This window comes from Stegodyphus dumicola, chromosome 5, assembly GCF_044657685.1.
Source record: "Stegodyphus dumicola isolate Sdum_Otavi_A_Nest chromosome 5, ASM4465768v1".
In the NCBI taxonomy this organism is placed as follows: domain Eukaryota; kingdom Metazoa; phylum Arthropoda; class Arachnida; order Araneae; family Eresidae; genus Stegodyphus; species Stegodyphus dumicola.
In genome coordinates, this window is record NC_140772.1 from 40,435,966 (window position 1) to 40,456,238 (window position 20,273).

At 32.2% G+C, this 20,273-nt stretch overlaps 1 protein-coding gene across 2 annotated transcripts in view; it reads left to right on the top strand.

Annotated features, from left to right (window-relative positions):
- LOC118190275 (uncharacterized) overlaps window positions 1–20,273 on the top strand; it is a 126,725-nt gene that overhangs the window by 59,249 nt on the left and 47,203 nt on the right. For both annotated transcript variants that reach the window (XM_035360973.2, XM_035360975.2), the window contains 4 exons: window positions 1,361–1,506; window positions 4,427–4,571; window positions 11,998–12,120; window positions 12,230–12,317. In XM_035360973.2, the coding sequence (XP_035216864.1) occupies window positions 1,361–1,506; window positions 4,427–4,571; window positions 11,998–12,120; window positions 12,230–12,317 (502 nt within the window). The remainder of the gene's footprint in view (window positions 1–1,360; window positions 1,507–4,426; window positions 4,572–11,997; window positions 12,121–12,229; window positions 12,318–20,273) is intronic.

Consider the following 20,273-nt stretch of genomic DNA (forward strand, 5'->3'; position numbering starts at 1 on the left):
AAAAAACACAAACTTCTAAATTGGCCAAAGGTTCTCGGCACCGATGCGCCATATTGCGAAAGGTGGTTCTAATTCTAAATGAAGTGAAATACTTCAACAATCTACAAAAATAATCATTTTATTTACAAAGCAACTTTTTGCATCGAAGGTTCACTGCTAACTAACTACGTCGCAAACTAAAAACTAACATTCCTTTTCAGAAGCGAAGCGCCCTCTAACAGCGTTATATAAATCATTTGGGGGATTTTTCCACACAGATTACTGCCAGTTTATCCATCAGCAGAGCAAAAATTTTTTCTCTTAGCAGAAAAAAACATTGATTTTGATCGCAATAAAAGCTAGAAATAGTTTTATTAATTAAAAATTAGAAGTAATTTTTATTGTGATTAATATTTGTTATATTCTCCAGGCATCCATAATATTAATTAAATTTGTAAGCCTTTTATGTACAATGAAATTTCATAAGTGCTAAATAGTTAAATAAAATAATTATAGGGCCAAAAAATTAAGCAAAAAAAGCAACCTTAATTTGATGTGAATTTCAATGAAATTCTCTCAGCTTTGAGGGCAATCAGAAACACATCCTTTTCTTAAAGAGGAAAAATTTTTTTGCAAAATGAGAGGTCCAACAACTATTTTTACATTGAAAGCAATGGGCAGAGTAATATGAACACAAATATAGGGCTGATTGTTGATGAAAATAGAATTGAAACATGAAAAACTAAGATATTATTATTCTGAATGGCCTTTTGATATAAAAATGGTTATTGCTTCTTTTATTTTGCAAAATTTGTTTTTGCTCCTGAAGATGAGGGACTTGCCTACTGTAGATGCTGACCTGTAAATTTTCTGATTGCCTTTGAAATTGAAATTGTCGAAAAGCTATGCCAAACTAAGACTGCTTTTTTGGGGGGGGGTCTAATTTTAAAGTTTTATGTTTCTCTTTTTGCTAAATGCTTGTTGTTCTGCCTTTGACTTAAATTATTTTATTTAAGAGGAATGACATTTGATATTAAATAACTCCAGAGATTTCTAAATAAAAATATTTAAAATATTTTGTGAAATATTCTCTGATGTTTTGAAAGATCTTTAATCAAATAAATAATTTCAAACTCTATCAATGTATTTTTGGAAAAGCTGATGTTATTTCATGGAGTAAAATTAGTAAGATCAGGGCCAGTGCCAGAGCCGGCACAACCAGTGCAGTTGCACTGAGGGACAGAATTTAGGGGAGGTTAGAGGTAATCACAGAATTGTAACTGTTTAAACAGTTGTAAAATTTTCTAGTGTTGCATGTAAGCTCACGCACAAGTATTTCATGTGCAATAAATGACTGAAATTATAATTTATTGTTGTTTAGGAAGCACACTGTCTTTGGCCATGTTATTTCTGGGCAAGATGTTATTTCACAGATTGAGGAAATCAATACTGATCAAAACTGCAGACCCACAAAAGATGTTAGAATCGCTAATTGTGGAGAACTGGTTCTCAAACTTAAACCTAAAGGTATTTATAATTAACTTTTTAAATGTTTTAAAATTAGCTTTTTAAATGTTTTTATAGCTTTTCAGTGACTCACCCTCTGCACTTTATGTTTCTTTGTTTTCTGGTCTTCTTTAGTCTAAGTTTTCTTTATTGTACTTACAGTGGTGGCCGAAATTGTGGACACTTTTGGAAATTTTTAATGTTTTTGAACTTTGTATGCTTATAGAAAGCGTTACGTTTCACAAAATGAAAACTTGTATATATTATTTTAAAGAGAATTTATTACTGAATTCAATACAAAACACAAAATTCTATTATTTGCAATACAAAAAAATGTTAAACAATAATAGTTATCGATATACATTAGATAGTGATGATTGCAGTGAGTTATCAGTACTTAGTAGGGTACCCTTTATTTTTGATTACAGCTTCACGTCGACGTATCATTGAGCTGACAAGAGTTTAAAGCTCTTCTTTCGTTATTACATGATGCCAGGAAACAATTACAGCCTCAATTATTTCCCTTTTACTTGATGGGCGCCTCATTCGGACAAGAGTTTTCAAACGGTGCCACACATTTTCGATAGGATTGAGGTCAGGACTGTTTCCTGGCCATGACAACAATATAATGCTCTTTGTACGAAACCACCCCTCTTTTTGATATTTTGGCCGTGTGGCAAGGAGGAGAATCCTGCTGGAAAATAAACGAAGCATTGTTGGGAAAGAGATCTCTGATGGAAGGTAGAAGTTTTGGTTCTAGAATAGTGTCAATGTATTTTCTGGCATTCAGTGTCCCATCGATGACATGAAGGCGACCAATACCATCTTCTGACATGCATGACCAAATCATAACACTAACTAGGTTCTTTACAGTTGCTTGAATGCAGTCAGGATGTAGCTCTTCTCCTATTCTACGTCTTACATATTTTCGCCCATCACTACCGAATAACGATATCTTAGTTTCATCACTCCATATAACTTGTGACCACTAATCATCTGTCCAATTAATGTGTTCCTTTGCCCACTGTAGTCTTTTTTCGTTGCTGAAAATTAAGATAAGGCTTTTTTCGTGGAATTCTACCTCTCAGAGTCCAACATCTGTCAATCTTATGATTGTTCTTGAACTGACAGAAACACCAGCATCATTCAGATCACTTCTGATAGCCGCTGATGACATTTTTCTATCTTGGAGACATAGTCTTTTTATTCTTCTGTCATAAATAGATGGGGTGCACCTTTTTCGGCGTGAAACGTAACTTTTCCTTCTTTGTTTTTTTATTGAATTTGTCTCCTGATGTCGTAAACAAAACTTTCGGACTCCAGATGTAGTCACTGAACCACCCACCGGTCTTGCAATATCAGCTTAGGAAAGACCACTTTCTCGTAACACAATAATATTAAATCTCTTTCTAGGTGTCCAATCTACTCTTTTATTTGATGTCATTGCTTCTTGACTAAATATTAAAAAATTTTTACAAAAATTCCTACTTGTAATTGCAGTGTATAAGAAACAGGTCCTCCTTCTACAGAACAAAGGAAAATAATGAATTGTTTCAAGTGTAAACATGATGTTAGCTTCTACTGGCAGTTACTAACATTTGATTGGTTCTCAGAACAAGAACAGTGATTGGCCAGGAAAGCTAGACATTACAAACCACTTCATAACTGCGTTTTTTATTTATATTAAGTACATATAACTTTTTTTTTGTATTACAAATAATTGAATTTTGTGTTTTGTATTGAATTCAGAAATAAATTCTCTTTAAAATGATATATACAAGTTTGCATTTTGTGAAACGTAACATTTTCTATAAGCATACAAAGTTCAAAAACATAAAAATTTCCAAAAGTGTCCACAATTTTGGCCACCACTGTATATAGTTAAATTAAAATTTTATTTGTTATGAATATTTTAGTAATCAATAATTAGTTTTGTTCTGAATAGCAATTATAAAGTTCTTTACATAAAAGATTAATTTGGTTCTTCTCCTTATGTTTATGGAATATAAATTATTTATTTGGCACCACTGAAATGAAGTTGCTTTATTATTTCCGTCAATGCAAAGCGTGGTGTTTATCTTCATGTGAAATGTGCATTGGGTAATAAGTTGATAAACAAAGGTGTATGCAGTTTCTGAATTTTGTGGTATTGCATAATATGATTTTAACGCGTAATGAATGTTAAGCTTTAGAGGCTGGGAGGGAATTTAACTTCGTTTTGGACTGTTATGTAAATTAGAGCTTAAATGAATACTAAATTTTCTAAAATCTAAATTCTGAAAGGATTTTGAATTTTTCGTTTCATAATATTAATTATTATAATTAAAAAAAACTTGTTAGTAAAAAGTTTTAGTTAAATCAAAATGTGAAAATGCGTTTAAGGAAAAATAATTTAATAGCACAGATTCTAGAAACATATTTATCAAGAAACTATAAATGAAGTATATAATTAAAACTGTTTGAATTTGAAGCTTATTTTTTTTCAGTGTAATCTTGGAGAGGAAGGGCAAATTCTGCTCAGAAAATTGAAAAAGTCAAAAACTTGTTTACTTTTAAGAGTTCATAAAAAGCACACTTTCCAGTGTGACACTGAAAATCACAATGAAACTGATACTCATGACCCACATATTCTGAAATTGTAATTTTTTTTTCAATGTAATTTTTTTTTATTAACACTTATGTTGTGCATAAATTAAACAAGTTTTTCTAAAGTTTTGAATTGAAGTATTTTAATGGCTGTCAGGTAATGATTTGAAAATTTTGAGCAATAGAAAGAGGCATGATCAGGATTTGTGGGATTTGAATATTAAAGAATTTGAACACTCTGTCCTTAATATAAATTATACTTTCTTTTTTATTAACATCACATTTTCATATGCAACTTTTCAGTTAATTTTTTGCAGTATAAATTAAAGGAAAAGAAAATGTCTTACAATTTCAGATAAGAAGAAAAAAAAAGAATTAGCATCAGAATCTTCGGAATCTGATTACGATTCTGAAGATGAAAGGGAAAGGTCTAAGAAAAAGAAGAAGCATAAACATTCTAAGAAACATAAAAAAGACAAGAAGGATGTGAAAAATTATAAGTAAAAATCATTTACTCATTAATTGAAAATTATTTATATTTTAATAGTTAAAATCCATTTTAATGTAATAATTATTGTACCATTTTTAATATGATTTTTATCTTTAAATTTTAAAAGTTTTTATTGTATGTAAAATATATTAATAGTTATTGTATTATAAGTTTTTATTGTATGTAAAATATATGTATGGAACAATTTATTTTATGTAGGATGATATTTTTATCTTGTTTAAAATAAGTAAAATATATAATTTACATTGGGCATAGTTTAACACAGGATGAATGTGAAAATATTAAAAAAAGTATTCTATAAATTTTTGTTTTGTATTAAATCATAATCATGTAACCTAATTCTTCCATCATTTTGAAGTTTGATTTGGTTGATGAGACCCTTCTTTCCTGCCCTTCGCATTTGAGCAATGCTTCTGCCAGCCCAATTTACAGTATATTTCTCCTGATTTTTACATTTTTCCCCTGTCTTGTACAATTTTTCGTCCGACTTTTATAACTCCTGACAATTTACAACATATTTCTCCTGAAATTTTAAGACTTGTACACTTTGTCAGCTTGGCTTAAAATTTCATTTTTACCTAGAAACAGAATTTCGTATGTCTGAGATCTTTTGCTTTTTCTTTTGATTGCTTATTTTTTTAAAAAAGTTTTGTGTATGGGTGTTGGAGTAGATGTCCCTGATTATGACACAGTTCAGTTCTTTAATGAGCATCAAGTGCAGCTGCAAGTCATCTGGCACACATCAGCCAATAAGCTGAGTAAGTTCGAAACATTGTAGCTAAACAGTGTGAGTTTCCTGTGTTTGTTGAAGTTATTTAAGGATTTGTGGTCTATTTGTCTTAATTATGTGTGGGGAAAAAATAAGAATAGTCATATACTTTTCAAATAACATACACTGATACCTTGCCTTTTATTATTTCATCAAGAAAATATGGTGTATTTGCAATGCATACTGTTTGTTATTAGATTTTTGTATTTTGTCATACGAAGTATTGAAATGTGCATACAAAAATACACCAAGGATAATGCAAAATGTATTGAAATAAATAAAAAATTAAATTTTCCTGTGGAAACTAAGGACCAAAAAGTTATTAATGCAGAATATCTGTTTTCTGTTTTTATTTGAGCACAGTCTACTTCTGAATATATATTCTAATAGCAAAAATACTAAGAACATCCACATTTTGTTCCATTTTGAATCCACGTTTTGTTCTGCAACCTTGAAAAAATACATTAGATAGAAAAAAATTATGTTTATAAATGTATACTAATTCTAAAGAAGCTTAAAGAGAAATTCACAGCTTTTGATTACAAGATGTTAGTAAAATAAGTATATAAATAAAAATATGATTTATTATTTTGCATAAATATTACAGTAATATATATAAAAAAAGGAATACCTAATATACATAGCTATAACACAGCATTCAAAGAATCAAAATGAAACTCAAAGGAACAGCTCTGAGAAAGTGAAAAGAGCAAACAATCAAGAATCTGCAGGAGCAGATTTGCGATAGAGCAGGAGTGATTGAAAAGACTCTATTGGAATCAGATCCACAGGAGCAATGAATAATTATGACTCGAAAGGACATAGATCTGCAACTAGTGACAGAGTGCTGACAGTTGGGAATCCGAGGAACTAGTTCCTATAAGCTATGTGCTTTAAACGGATCCTCCCATTGCCAAATAAGAAAAAAAGAACTCCGTTCATTTGCAAACAGGGGTGGTCAGTTTCGATGAGATGTGTCAGTTTATTTAATGTTTTGTTTTGTAAATACTAAATGGAACACAAGCAAGCCAAAAGCGCACGTCTACATACATAACACACATACACACATAAAAAATAGGTCAGAGACATTTCCAAGTAAATAATAAAGGAAAGACTGCTAGTATTTACATTATTTATGTTTTCACTTTGGAAGATATTCTACAAGTTTTAATATAGCAACATTCAACTTAGGAATAAAATGGAGTTCCTCTGATATTTGTTTAACAGGCAATGGATCACTAATGGCAGGTTTGAAGCCTGGAGTTGTAGTCAATTTGGAAATGAAAACTCAGATTTGCAAATAATGAGGTATCATCTTTTAAATTTAGCTGCTGAAAAGGTGCACCTTTTTTACCAATAAATGTAAATTAATTTTTAAAATTTTAATTACTCTCTCCAAAAGATTTCGGAAAGGAAGGAAAAATTGGAAAAATTCCAGCAGCTATATAATGCTGGGGGCGGGGGGAAGAATTAAAAAATATACACTGCTGGACATTGAAAATGCAACACCAAGAAGGAGTGGTCAGAAATTTATGCAAATTTTAGAGTAGACGCACATCACTGAGTTATGTGAATGACGTGAAATGCGCAGCTCTCAGACGCTCGTGAAGTAAGATATAAGGGAAGGAACGTGCAGAATGGGCAATATTCGTTTCGTTATTTCTGCCAGACGAATTATCGAAGAAAGTTGGTTTTAGTCCCGGAGGATACGTGTAATAGTAGAGAATGCCAGGCCGCCGTCAACGAAGGCGCTTCCAGCAGATAGACGATTTTACGAGGAGTATGGTGATCGAACTGAGAAGGGGGGGGTGGTCCTTACGTTAAATCGCAGCTGATACCCACATGGATGCGAGCACTGTGCATCGGCTATGGTGAACTTGGTTGGAACAAGGAAATGTGGGAAGAAGGAGGGCTGCAGGTGGCAGCCAGAGTGACGTCAGCATGCGTGGATCGACGCATCCGCCGACAAGCTGGGGCGGTCCGCAAGTTACTTGTACTGCAATTCTGCAGCATGTGCAAGATACCCTGGATGTTCCCGTGTCGACCAGAACCATTTCCCGTCAATTGTTTGAACGTGGCCTGCACTCATGGCATCCGTTAAGAAGACTGCCATTCACCCCACAGCATAGACGGCAAGTTTAGAATGGTGACTGACTGGAATGATGTGGATGACATAATGGTGAAACATCGTGTTCTCAGATGAGTCACGCTTCTGTTTATCCAGTGACAGTCGCCGCATACGTGTGTGGCATCGACGTGGAGACAGATCTAATCCGGCAGTAATTGCGGAACGCCCCGCTGTGTAACAACGTGGCATAGTGGTTTGGGGTGCTATTGCCTACGATTCCAGATCACCTCTAGTTCGTAATGAGGGTACTATGACGGCCCAACGATACTTGGATAATGTACTGTGGCTGGTGGGAATCCCGTACCTTCAGGGGCTGCCTAATGGAATTTTTCAGCAGGATAACGCCCGACCACACAGTGCTCGCATCTGCCAATGTGCTCTGCAAGGTATACAGATGCTTCCCTGGCCACCGTACTCTCCTGACCAGTCACCAGTTGAACATGTGTAGGATGTGATTGGACGCTGTTTGCAGACTCTGTCCCTGCCTAGTTTAGAAGACGAACTGTGGCAAATGGTTGAAAGGGAGAGCCATCCCTCAGGACACCATGTGCACTATTGACTCTATGCCTAGACGTGTTTCTTCGTGCATCACTGTCCGCTGTGGTCCTACATCCTACTGAGCCGACGCCGTTCTCGCTCTGTATTCTGACTATCATTTTGAAATAAAGATAACTTATCACTGCTTGCTGTCTCTGTCTTTTTTCCAAATTTCATCATTTTCTGACCACTCCTTCTTGGTGTTGCATTTTCAGTGTCGAGCAGTGTATATACACCCTGATAATCTTTAGAGAAATATTTATCTAGAATCCTAGACCAACAAAACACTTCTTACATTTTTAAAGGAGGAAGTAAATGCTTCTACTGTTAAGATAAAAGGCTTTGTTGGAAGATAAAAAACATCTAAAATAAAATTAAGATGGTTTCACTACTTCCATTGTTATAATAAAAGCCTTTATTAGGCTTTTATTTTAACAATGGAAAATAAAAGCCTAATAAAGGCAGAAAAAATAAAGTAACTTTTCAGTAGTGAGGAGTATAATTTACCATTCTTAAAAAATACAACCCACCCCCGATTCGATAGATACAGAGAAAAATCGATACACAGGTCTCTCATAATAATAATAATAAAGTTGCTTGTCAAGGAAACTTTTGCCATTTACTTTGAGGTTATCTCGTGAAGAGCAAGTATTTATGATTTTGTCTTGACAAAGCTTTCTGCTTTTTTGTGCACTCCCATTTTTTCATTATTCGATGTTCTGAATGTAGATCTACAGCAAAAAATTCTTTTAGTTCAAATTTGAATTCAACGATCAGTGATTTGTTTAAAGACATTTTGTTAGTTTGTAAAACTAGCCTTTATTTTCTGATTCTGTATATCATTTGAGTGATATTAAAATAGAATAATAGGAACTGCTGCTAATAAAGTAATGAAAGATGTTCCAAATGAAGGCAAAAAGGGGTTTATTTACATATTAGAAGTAACTTTTTAATTAAATTTTTTTTATTAATATGAAAGTAATTTTACATACTAGAATTGCAGGTGTTTCTATTCTAAGAATTGCTTCTTTTTCTGATGTAATATTTTTTTTTAAAAATAGGTTTCTAGTTTTCTTTTCCTTAGTTTTCAAGGACAAAGATATTAGTGTTTCAACAGATAAATCACAATTTCGAAATTTACTATTATTAGAAATCATGGATGAAGTTAGAGAACCAATAAGATTTGATATTCGACAGAATCTAATTAACAAACTAAAAAATACTGCTGGAATTTTAAAGTATAATGAACTCTTAAAAATATTTTGATAAATATTGATCATCTTTGATTTTTCCACATAGCAGTACCAAGTGTGAGAGAATTTTCAGTATTGTTATTAAAACACAGATTATATTCATTATAAATGATGATATAGTGCAGAAAATTTTATTATTAAAAGCAGGGCTTTGTGGCATTTGCTATTCACAGAATTATGATATTCCACTTTTAAAGGAAGGAAAATATACTACTTTTGTTGAGAATTGTGGGAAAATAGATAAAATAATTATTTTGTTATAAAACATTTCAAGTAATGAAAATTTTCTTTAATGTGTGAGTGTTTTTGTACTAGTTGAACTTAACTCTTTATCCCTTTGACGTGCACAATATTATTTTTATAATTTAACTAAAAACTCTAGAAATTGAATATTATGATTCTAGAGACAAATAATGTATGAATTAAAAAAAAAAAATCTACTCTTGCCCATTGTTCTGTGGGTGGTGGTCGCACTGTGAAACCACTGTGCGCGTAGGACTTTGAAACTTACTGAGGTAGTAGGGAAAAAAAACTTAGCTTTTTCCATGCTCTTTTCCCATAAATGACAAAATTTACGAATTAAAAAAAATGTATGTAAGAATTGCATTATATATAATTTTTTTACATTATTTTACAACCACTCCTTGATAGATCTTGGATTTAAGGTAACCCCATAGCCAGAAGTCGCATGGGGTAAGATCAGACGACCCAGGTGGCCATGCAGTTGGAATGTAGCGGCTAATGACTCTTTCTGTTGTGAATTTCTGTCGTAGCATCTGTTGCACCCATACAGCAATGTGTGGAGGGGCTCCATCTTGCATGAAAAGGATTTACCCCAGGCATTGTCTTTGCTGAAGTGCCGGAATGACAAAGCTGTTCAACATGTGGCGATATTTCTCTCCGGTAACAGAACAGGTTTCCGGTCCTGTCGGGGTAATGTTCTCATAGAAGAATGGACCTATGATAAATTCCACTGTGAACCCACACCAAACAGTTACCTTTGGTGAATGTAAGGGAATTACTGTGACTACATGTAGTGGTTTGTCATCCCTTAAATCGTCAAAAAAAAAAAAAAAAAAAAAAAAAAAAAAAGTAAATCGTCAGAAAAAATTCAAAAATAAAAATTTATGTAATTTTTCTATAGCAGTGAAAATATAAGTACCTACATAACAAGAACGTTCGGATAAATGGATAAAAAACTCAGTAAATAAAGATTTTTTTTAAAAAAAGGAGGGGGGGGGAAACCTTTTTTTTTTTAAAAAAAAATTTCAAAGATTTTTTTTTTTTTTTTTTTTTGTAACACTGATCAAAGCATGTTTTTGCCCTTTTGGTACATGCATCCACATTGCACGTTTCGCACATGTATCTTCTATGAGGTTTCTTCTTTGTGCTGCAAAATGTACTCTGCCTGGATCTAAATTTCAGTGGTATATGTCCAGCGTTATTTAGTTTCTTTTCATCTGGCACATGAAATTTGTGGTTTTTTTATGTTAATGGGGGGGTTGGTCTTTTTGGCTTTGGTACGGATCATTTGTTTCCTGTTCATACTTATTTTATTCATACTTCATTCCAAAATATTCAGAAAATATTTTTAATTTAAATAAAACTTTACACAGTTTCTATTTTTAATTATAGCAAAGTATATTTACATTAAATTTAAACCACACGAAATAATTTATAAAATCACAATACTAGTTTGGGGAGCAAGTGTGTTGAGGTCAGAGAAAAGTCTCTGGAAAAGAAAGACCTTTTTACTGCGCAGGTACATGTATTGTTTAGTAATAAAATAAATCTGTGGTTTCAAAGCCGCTTATCTATATCCATGTAAAAATAAACATTCCTATTTGAAAAGCAAAGCAAACGCCATTGTGAAGAGCAGTGGTTTCAAAGCGTGACTACCGCACCTCTAGAGGATTGTGAGCATTGTGACACAATGCTGTAGCGGCTCAATTGTCGCGCCCTGAAACCACAAAGCAAATGCCAGTTTTTTTATATATGCAATTTTTTATTGTTTATGATAGAAATCATGATTTGCGATGAATAACTTTGGAAATTTAAAGTTATTTATATAATAAAAGGAAGTTATTGTGTCTCATTGAAAGCAAATTTTAAAAGGCATCTGATTTGAAGTACTAAGATCTAAAACATGTATAATTCTGCAGTCATTTTGTGTTATTTAGAGGTAAAAGATCAGTAATCAATTGATTTTCATTCAAAAATTTTGGAAAGAAGAAGAGAAAAAAATTCTAAAATTGGTTTCAGGGCGTGACCATCACACGTTAAAGGGTTCACTGATTTGACGTATGATTTCACTGACAGGTTTTAATTAGATAGTATTGGTAGTTTGTTATTTTAAAAAAGAATTTTCTTTTTGTATGTTTTTACTCTTTGAAAAATGTGTTTTGATTCTTGCATTTGGAAGGTTGGCATGTTTTCAGTTTCATATTTGTTGCAGTTGTTTTGTTTTGTGTTTTACAATTTAATATGTTAAAAATAATTTATGGGTTTCTCATTCTGGGAGAAAATTTCCTTTCAATGCTGCAAGTTCTGCTGCATTGTTTCCTCCCATTAAATCTCATTTTGAAATGAGAGGGAAGCAATTAAAAGAGTATCATAGTAATTAATAGTTTGTTACAATTTTCTTTTAATCTCTATTTTATTGTTTCAATGGTTTTATAATTGATTTCTACTTAGATAATTAGGCTTTATCCTATATTTAATTTTTTAGTTCAAATATGGAAAAAAATACTTCAGATCTAGGATGTATGGTTGATCCTGATGAAATTCCAACTATTCCTGTGAATAACTTTTTAATGAGAAGGACATCACCTATTGCTGATAATACCAGAAGGTAAATTTTTAGACAGCTTCTTATGCCTTAAAAAGGCATTATATATATATTTTTGTTTATAAATTAACATTAATATGTGATAAGATATTGAAAATGTATTCTCTTTAAGGGATTCTCGAATAAGGGAAACATTTAACTTTCAACGCCGACCTTCAAGGTCCAGATCTGGAAGAAAAATAAAAGGGAGAGGTTGCATGGTAAAGTATATATATATATATATATATATATATATATCATTTTGCAATTATTTGGTTATTTTTGTTTTAATTTTCTAAACTGCCATATGCATTCGAAAATAATCTTGACATTTGTAAGTACACAGATATGTATTTTAAAATGTGCTTGGCCAGTTACTGTAGCATACGTATTGGAAGGAAAAGAGTCTCGGCACAAATTAAGGGAGACATATTTTTATGTATAATCAAAAACATATTACACAAGGTCTTTTTGAGAAATTTAGATGTACAGGGCTAAACACTTGGCCACTTGGATGATTAAAAAATGCTTTCATTAATTTTTTTATTACTGCTTTATTGATTTTTTTATTACTACTACTTTAAATACTTAATTCATGTGTGTATCAGATGTTATAAAAGCATAATAAATATGCATCATCTCCAAAAATGTTATTATGCTGCCTTCATTTTTGCAATTGTTAGTTGTAAACGTATACTTCCCATTACAAAAATATTTTAAATGATTCAAATATCCATATTCTGGCATTTTTCAACTTAAAAAAATCAGACTGCTTCTGTTCATATTAGTAAAAAACCTATATTAGTTTTAGAAAATAAAAGAAAAGAAGTTTGTCAGACAGAATGACAGAAATTCACCCAGATATTTAATTTGAAAATTTAATATTTTTTATGTCATTTTTCTTTTACCTTGGAGGTTGGTTAAAAAAATTCAAGGCTGATTTATTTACCTTTAAAGCATTCTGTGATATTCTTTTGTTTGCTAGCGTGTAACATTCCTTAAATTCTAATTTATGTTAGATATGGTATGTTGTAGAATTTCCGCACAAGTCATTTATAAATTTTTGAATGTTTTAAGCACATTATTAATATTGTTATGCAGTTTTGTTACTTTAGAATTATCTGATCATCAACAAAAAATTTATTAAACTAGAAATATTTGTAATTTTAATTTTTTTACTATCAAAATTATGGGTTGGGTGTGTTTGAATACTCATGTCTGCTGAACAAAAATTTTGTAAGATTCTGTGAATATGATTCTCCTTTTTAAAAAGATCTATATTGATCATTGCTTTTAACAACAATCTGCATAGCAATGCGTGTCATTTAACATTGTAACACTAGGAAAATTTTAGAAGTGATATTTAATTTTAAGTTCTGTACACTTGCAAGCATTTTGCTCTTCAGTTTGTGTATAATATGAAAGAATAAATACCTGGGTAAATTTTGGTCTTGTGACAGTCAAACTTTTAATGCTTTAATTTTTGCTAGTGAATGTTAACTTTTATTACTAATAAATATATTTGGAGACCACAACATCATTTAAACCTATTTATTACTGGAAATGTGTGTGTGCAATTAACAGTTGTAAAAGTAAAGCTCATTTAAGGACTTCTGTTGGGGGGAAAAAAAAAGAGTTGTTTTAAGAAACCTTTTATTGATTACAGAGCGAAAGGTAAAAGTTTTAACACTAATTTTGTAAAATATTTTGCATATTAGTTCAGAGCAAAGGCAGAATGAATGATCTTAGAAGAGTTCCAAAGAGGGGGGATTATACATTTCTGTCTAATTGCTGCATTAGTAACAAAAAATTATGGGAGTACTATTAAGTCATGGCAACTGTCATGTTCATGTTTAAATGTTGGTTGAGGGATATGGGGGGGGGGAGACTGAAACACTGTAACTGCTAAGATAAGCCATTAAAGAACATTGTTTCAATGAAGAGAAAACATATTGCAAGAAATATGTTTGCAAGTATAATCTATATCCACAAAACCCAAATCTTATACAATACTATCAAGGAAATTCAGTAAGCAAGATATTTATGTAAGAGCTATTGTTGTCTCAAATACAAAATGAAAGAAGAATATTCGAATAATTGTTTAGCATGAGCTGATATTATTACCTCCAATTAATAATTTTGCACTGGTGCAAGCAGCATAAAACATGAAATATTAAAATGTCTTTTAATAAGCAGTGAATGGAACTTCAGTGCTCTGTACCTTGAGATCTATTTATGTATAAATGTGACTGACGGCACTTAACACATCGGGTTAGTTCCCTCAACAGATAGAACTCATAGTCCAAAATCAGTACCCAATTATAAAATCTGTATGATGCGTGCTGTACATGCTCATCCTGTGTCAAGTCAGCAGAGAATAATTGCATAATTTCCAGTACATCTCTGGATGGTCTCTCATCCTTCTGGGATGAAGAAGTTGATCAGAAATAAATTAAATCATATGAAATTAAAGTAAGGTAGTTTTGCAAACTTCTTAAGTTCTAAATAGTAAAGTAATTGCATTGGCCTCCTGAAAATTCAACTTGGAACCTTCAAAGTGCAACAACATACCCTTCCATCTCTTCCTATATGAATATATACAACCTTAATAAGTCTCCACATATGGGAGTGGCTTGTCTTCTTGTATTAACACAATACCACCCATCTTGACCTTATTGGCCACGTTGGTAGGCATTGTATGTACCCTTTTGTTGTCGTAAATATTCCTTGCGCCTATTCAGCTAAAAGTTATTCAGTAGACCATGGGAATATACATAACTTTTCAGGATGACCTTTTGGTTGCAGCTATCTTTTTCGGTGGTTGTAGCTAAATCAGGTAGAGGTGGCAGTGTTTTACCTACTAAAAAATGAGAAGTTAGGACAGATATTTCAAAAGGATCATTATACATGTAAGTTTATTGGCCAAGAATTAATACAGCATCAGTTCCCATTACTATAGTTTGAAGTTCTTCATATGGTAATAAGGTCCTTCCTAAAATTTTCTTCAAACAAATTTTTATCATCCTGTCCCCAAATTCTCTCTTACCAAGTAGCCTTTCCTAAAGTTGATGCCTTTTAAAGTTGCACCTTTTAAAGTTGATGTCTTTTTTACCATACTAATCCACGATTATTTGTAACTCATTTCCTTAATATTTGGAAGTCGTATTCTGCTCTATTAAAAGGTATTTGCATTGTTACTGTATACAATTCCACATAATCTGTGTCTTGCTGTGAAATGTCGAAAGGCAAGAAGATATTTCTCACTTGTGAGGCCTGAAACCATTTTAAAGTTAATGGCATGTGTTACTGCATATGAGAAAATGGCAATGTATGATTTTTCATATATACTTTTCACATAAAGTGGTCATGCAAAGTCCACTATTGTAATCTAAAATACACACACTTCTTTAATTCTGTCGAGAGGCAATGAAGTCTTTGGCATGCTTTGAACCTCGTGCTTTTATAACAATTTTTCAAATATCTTTTAATGCTTTGGCGACATCTTATTATCCAATATCCATCTCTAATTTGTACGAGTGTGCCAGAAACACATTTTCACAACACATTTTGATGTTTTCAAATAATTAACAATGTTGTAAAGTATGTCTGGAAGTATCCAGGGATGTTTTTGACTAGGAGTTAAACATGAATTCTGAAGCCGTCTGTGTAAACGTATAAGTCAATTTTCATTCACTGTTAAGTCAAGACCATTCAATTAAGAAGAGTTATTCATTTTTTTTTTTGAGATAATTGTATTTAATTCATTTTGGAACTTGGTTTCTTGAACATACTTTACCCAGAACATTTCAGCTTCAGCTAGTTCTTTTCTTTCAGGAACAAATCTCTTTATCCATGCTGAAACTCAAATAACCCTATGCAGACTGCTGTAATTATTCAAGTTTAATAACGCTTTGCATTCTGATTTAACTTCATGTGACATCTGCAGGTGGTTCATTTTTGTTTGCTACTCATTCCATTGTGACTGCAAAATCCTCAGATAATGTTCATCCCAACCAATTTCCATCTCCCAAAAGTGCTTGTAGTAAAAGTTTTATTTGATTGCAAAAGTTGCAGGCATGCCTGTGGGGTCAACCATAGGTACTTAACATGGTATGTTTTATAGCTCTCGTTTCACCAAGATGTTCTATCTCCTTCAAAAGGCCGAACAAATCAATCTTCAGCAATCTTCTGAATTATTCCATACAACTCCCAAAACCTTCAATGGTATATCACTAAAAGTATCCACCGGTAGACAGTCGATACTTTCCTCTGCCCATATGGTTTTTAGCTGTTCAGAATTTGTGGAAATTTCCATAACTTCATACGGGCTTCCGCCATTCTCATGCATCCGAAGACAAGTGCGAAATCTTCTATCCAGTGTCTGCTCCATAAATGAAATCATCAACATAAAGCTTATGCAGCATTTGGCAAGCTTCACTTTTACTTTCTGTGTATTTCTTTAAATGCAGTCTAATAGTTGGAGAAGGGGCTACACGAAACTCCAAACGGAACTCTTGCAAAATCTAAGTAATTTTAAGCTGTTTTCGTGGCATTATATTTGGTTATTCCTAAACCATATGAATTTGAGGAAGTTTAATTTTTTTGCAGTAATTTCCACTTGCAGAAACACTTTCTCAATATTTGCTACAAATCCAACCTTAAGTTTGCAGAAATTTGATAGTATAATTTTTGGTAGATAATTTTGGTAAATACATTTTGTAGAAGATTAATGTCCGTAAACTAGGCAGTCATTAAGGGATACTTTGCATTTATCTTTAGAAGATGCATCATAGACGACATAACATGATTTAGTGGTTGATTTTTCTGTTGTAACCACTACATGATGATGTAGGTAATAACTAATTGTCCAGTACCTGAAACTGTCATTTTAACCTTATTGTTTAGCTGTTTCCTTAATATTTTGTCATAGTGGTGGAATAATTTTAGGTTAAATTTAAATTAATAATTTGTGTCTTAATTAATTTTAGGTTGTTTGTTAATTTATTCCCCAGCCGAATGAGTCTAAACTTAGCAACCTCATAATAATTACCTATATTCTGATGATCCTTTTTCCACAGAAGTTTTGTTTTATATCTTTTTATTTTTATATTAAGTGTGTTACTTTTGAACAAATGCATAGTATCCTCACTGCCTTGTTTACTTTCCAAATACTTACTTTTGATTCCTATTGCTTCAAACCTCCGTAATACTTTCACTTGCTTTTAACTATATTCTCGTTTAATTGTCACACATACCATTGAAGAGCTTGACTCAAGAAACGTTCTTCCTTGAAATAAAAATGACAGCAATTAATCTCATTGTCTTAGCATATAAAATCACACACAGATAACTGGCTCCTTTTAAAACATCAACATCCATGTGGGTTCCAATATCTGACAATTCACAATGACTTTACTCGTTTTACCCACTTAGTTGGCACTGCTATTTGCCCATTTGTGATTTTCATTTTAGCAAGAGCTTCAACCATGCCAGATTAAATAAATTGTATAGATTAAAAAAAACTACATCCTAATCTGAAGATGAACTTTCACCCCTAAATCCCCATATTTTAACAGTTTCTTTCCAAATTGCGAGCACTAAAGCATTCAAAATTCTGTTTTTAACAAAGCAACATCAAGATCCAGAATCATATAAAATTCCACTAATTTTTATCTTTCAGCCCTTAAAACTGCACTACTAGTCTGTAATAAAATGTTTTTCTTTCATGAGTAATTTAAATTAAAAATTGATGTTTATGTATTCTCAGATTAGGGTATGGCCTCTCTTCTTAACTACTCTATTAAAATTAAATAATTATGTGGCTGGTTGCATATGTTACATAGGTCTTTCTGCCAGTACTTCATGGTGACATGCCTACATTTCTTGCAACGGTAATTATCCTTGCAGTTTTGTTTCTCCTCTTCTATCTGGAATTGCCAATACAGCCTTCTTGCAATTAATTGGTTAATGCAGTGGCACTTCCCATATTCTCTTTAGAAAGCATAATTTTTTCCGAAGGCTTTATCTCAATTCCATTATTAATGTTTCTGTAATTAGAAGAAGTTAAGCTAGCTGCTTCTATACATTCTATTTCTTTTCTTAAAAACATTAAAAGTTCACATTAAGTGCTGAAGTTGATTCGTGCTTTCTATTATATTCTAGGTTCATTTCTTCAGGCAATTTTTGTAAAATCAAAGGACATATTATATTTCCATATGCACCTGTGGTGACGTTAAGAGCTTGTAAGCTTTTTAACTATACTTGACACTCGTTGTACAACCTTGGTAACGCTTTTACATTATTGAAGTTCCTTTCTGGGCTGATAGGTAACAGTGTATTAATATGAAAAACCTATGATAAAGTCAGTTCGACCAAACAACACTTGAAGCGGTGCTATGTGGAACAATTGTATGAAATCCTGAAACTGCCGTAAAAGCATTTCTTGACAAATAACACAAAGTAGTTGAATTTTTCAACCTCTGTCAATGCTTCATTATTATGCATTATTACTTAAAATTTTCACCCAAAGTCCAGCCACTTGTTATGTTCCCTATAAAATTTTGATATTTCAAACTTTGGCAGTTGCACAGTACTTTTAGTAATCCTGTCATAAGTTACTGTGAAATATTAAGATTCCAGTCAGTGCTAGAAACAACTTTAAATTTCTTTCTGATATGCCTAGTCATTTACTGGCTTCTTGATAATATTGGCTATGAATGATTTCCTGTTCATCTAAATCTACATGATTTTCAATTTTGTTGTCTAAAACTTTAAGCGAATTAACATTTTATTTTAATTCATTAGAAAGATCGCATAATTTTTCAACTCTTTCACTTTTAGTAAATGTATCTGTTAACAGCTCATTTAGAGTTACTTCTGTTATGAAATTAACTTAGTTGTTAACTGCCTGTTTCTGTTTTATCTTTCCATAGCAAAATTTTTCTCACTTGTCTCTGTCATTTTTCTTTCAGCAATTAAAAATTGTACCTATGCAAATTTCAGAAAAAATATTCTTTTAAGTTACAATTTCAAACCAAAGCCTTTCTACTAATAAAAGAAATAAAGTGTCTGATATCCTCCTTCCAGTTTTCACTGCTGTTGATTCCCATGGTGCAGGTCATCTGCAGGTCGTCAAACTCTCTGTGGTGAATTTTTTTCATGTTATCTGATTCCAAGTAAACGACTCGCAAATAAACAAATATTTCTTTATTTGCGATGATACATCTTTCTCTCTTTTTACTACTATTGTCCATTTGGCAATGGAAGTAAAGGCCACAGAATAAAGAATACTTAACACATCATGCACTTAACACATCATGTTAGCTCTCTCAGCAGATAGAACTCATAGTCCAAAATCAGTACTCAATTTTAAATTATGTATGATGTGCTTTGCACGTGCTCATGTTGTGCCAAGTTGGCTGTGAATAATTACATAATTTCTTCTGCATCTGTTTTTAGTACTTTTTTCCCTTTGCATAACAAAACCCCATTGTTTGCGCATATTCTGGTCAACTTTTAGGTAGTTTTGGTTTGTGGCTACTTTACAGCATTTTAAAATCAGAACTTTAATTGCAGTCATTCTGTATATTTAATAAATTATTATATTACTGTAATAAATCTAGCTCTAAAGGCAAAAGATTTTAAATATATATATATATACTCAACTGTTTGACCTAGGCCAACTTATACTCAAGGCCTGCCAGTGTGAAAATATTCTTTTGTATGTTCGGTAGCCTTCGTGAAACTCCTACTGACTGCAAGATGGCGCTACTCTTCTGCTATACTTTGTGATGTTTATAATAATGTCAAAATGTACCAGAAATGAATACTATCATGTTATATGCAAAATTTGAAAATGATTATTCTGTAGTAGTCAGAAATTGTACATTTCTTCTTAATAAAAATACTTTTCTTTAAAAATAAAAGCATGAAATGGCATGGCAAGGTTTTGAAGAAGAGGATTGATAGCAACTTATATATCTTTGTAAAGCATTCCAGATATGCTTGATAGGATTCAGATCCAGTGATTAAGCTGGCCACTCCATGTGCTGAATTAACATGCTGAAAGTAACTCCATGCTGCTGAAAATAATCATCCACAACACAAATCTTGTGCTGTCTAGCATTGTCGTCCTGCAGCAGGAAGTTATCACCTATTGCCCTGGCATAAGGGCATAC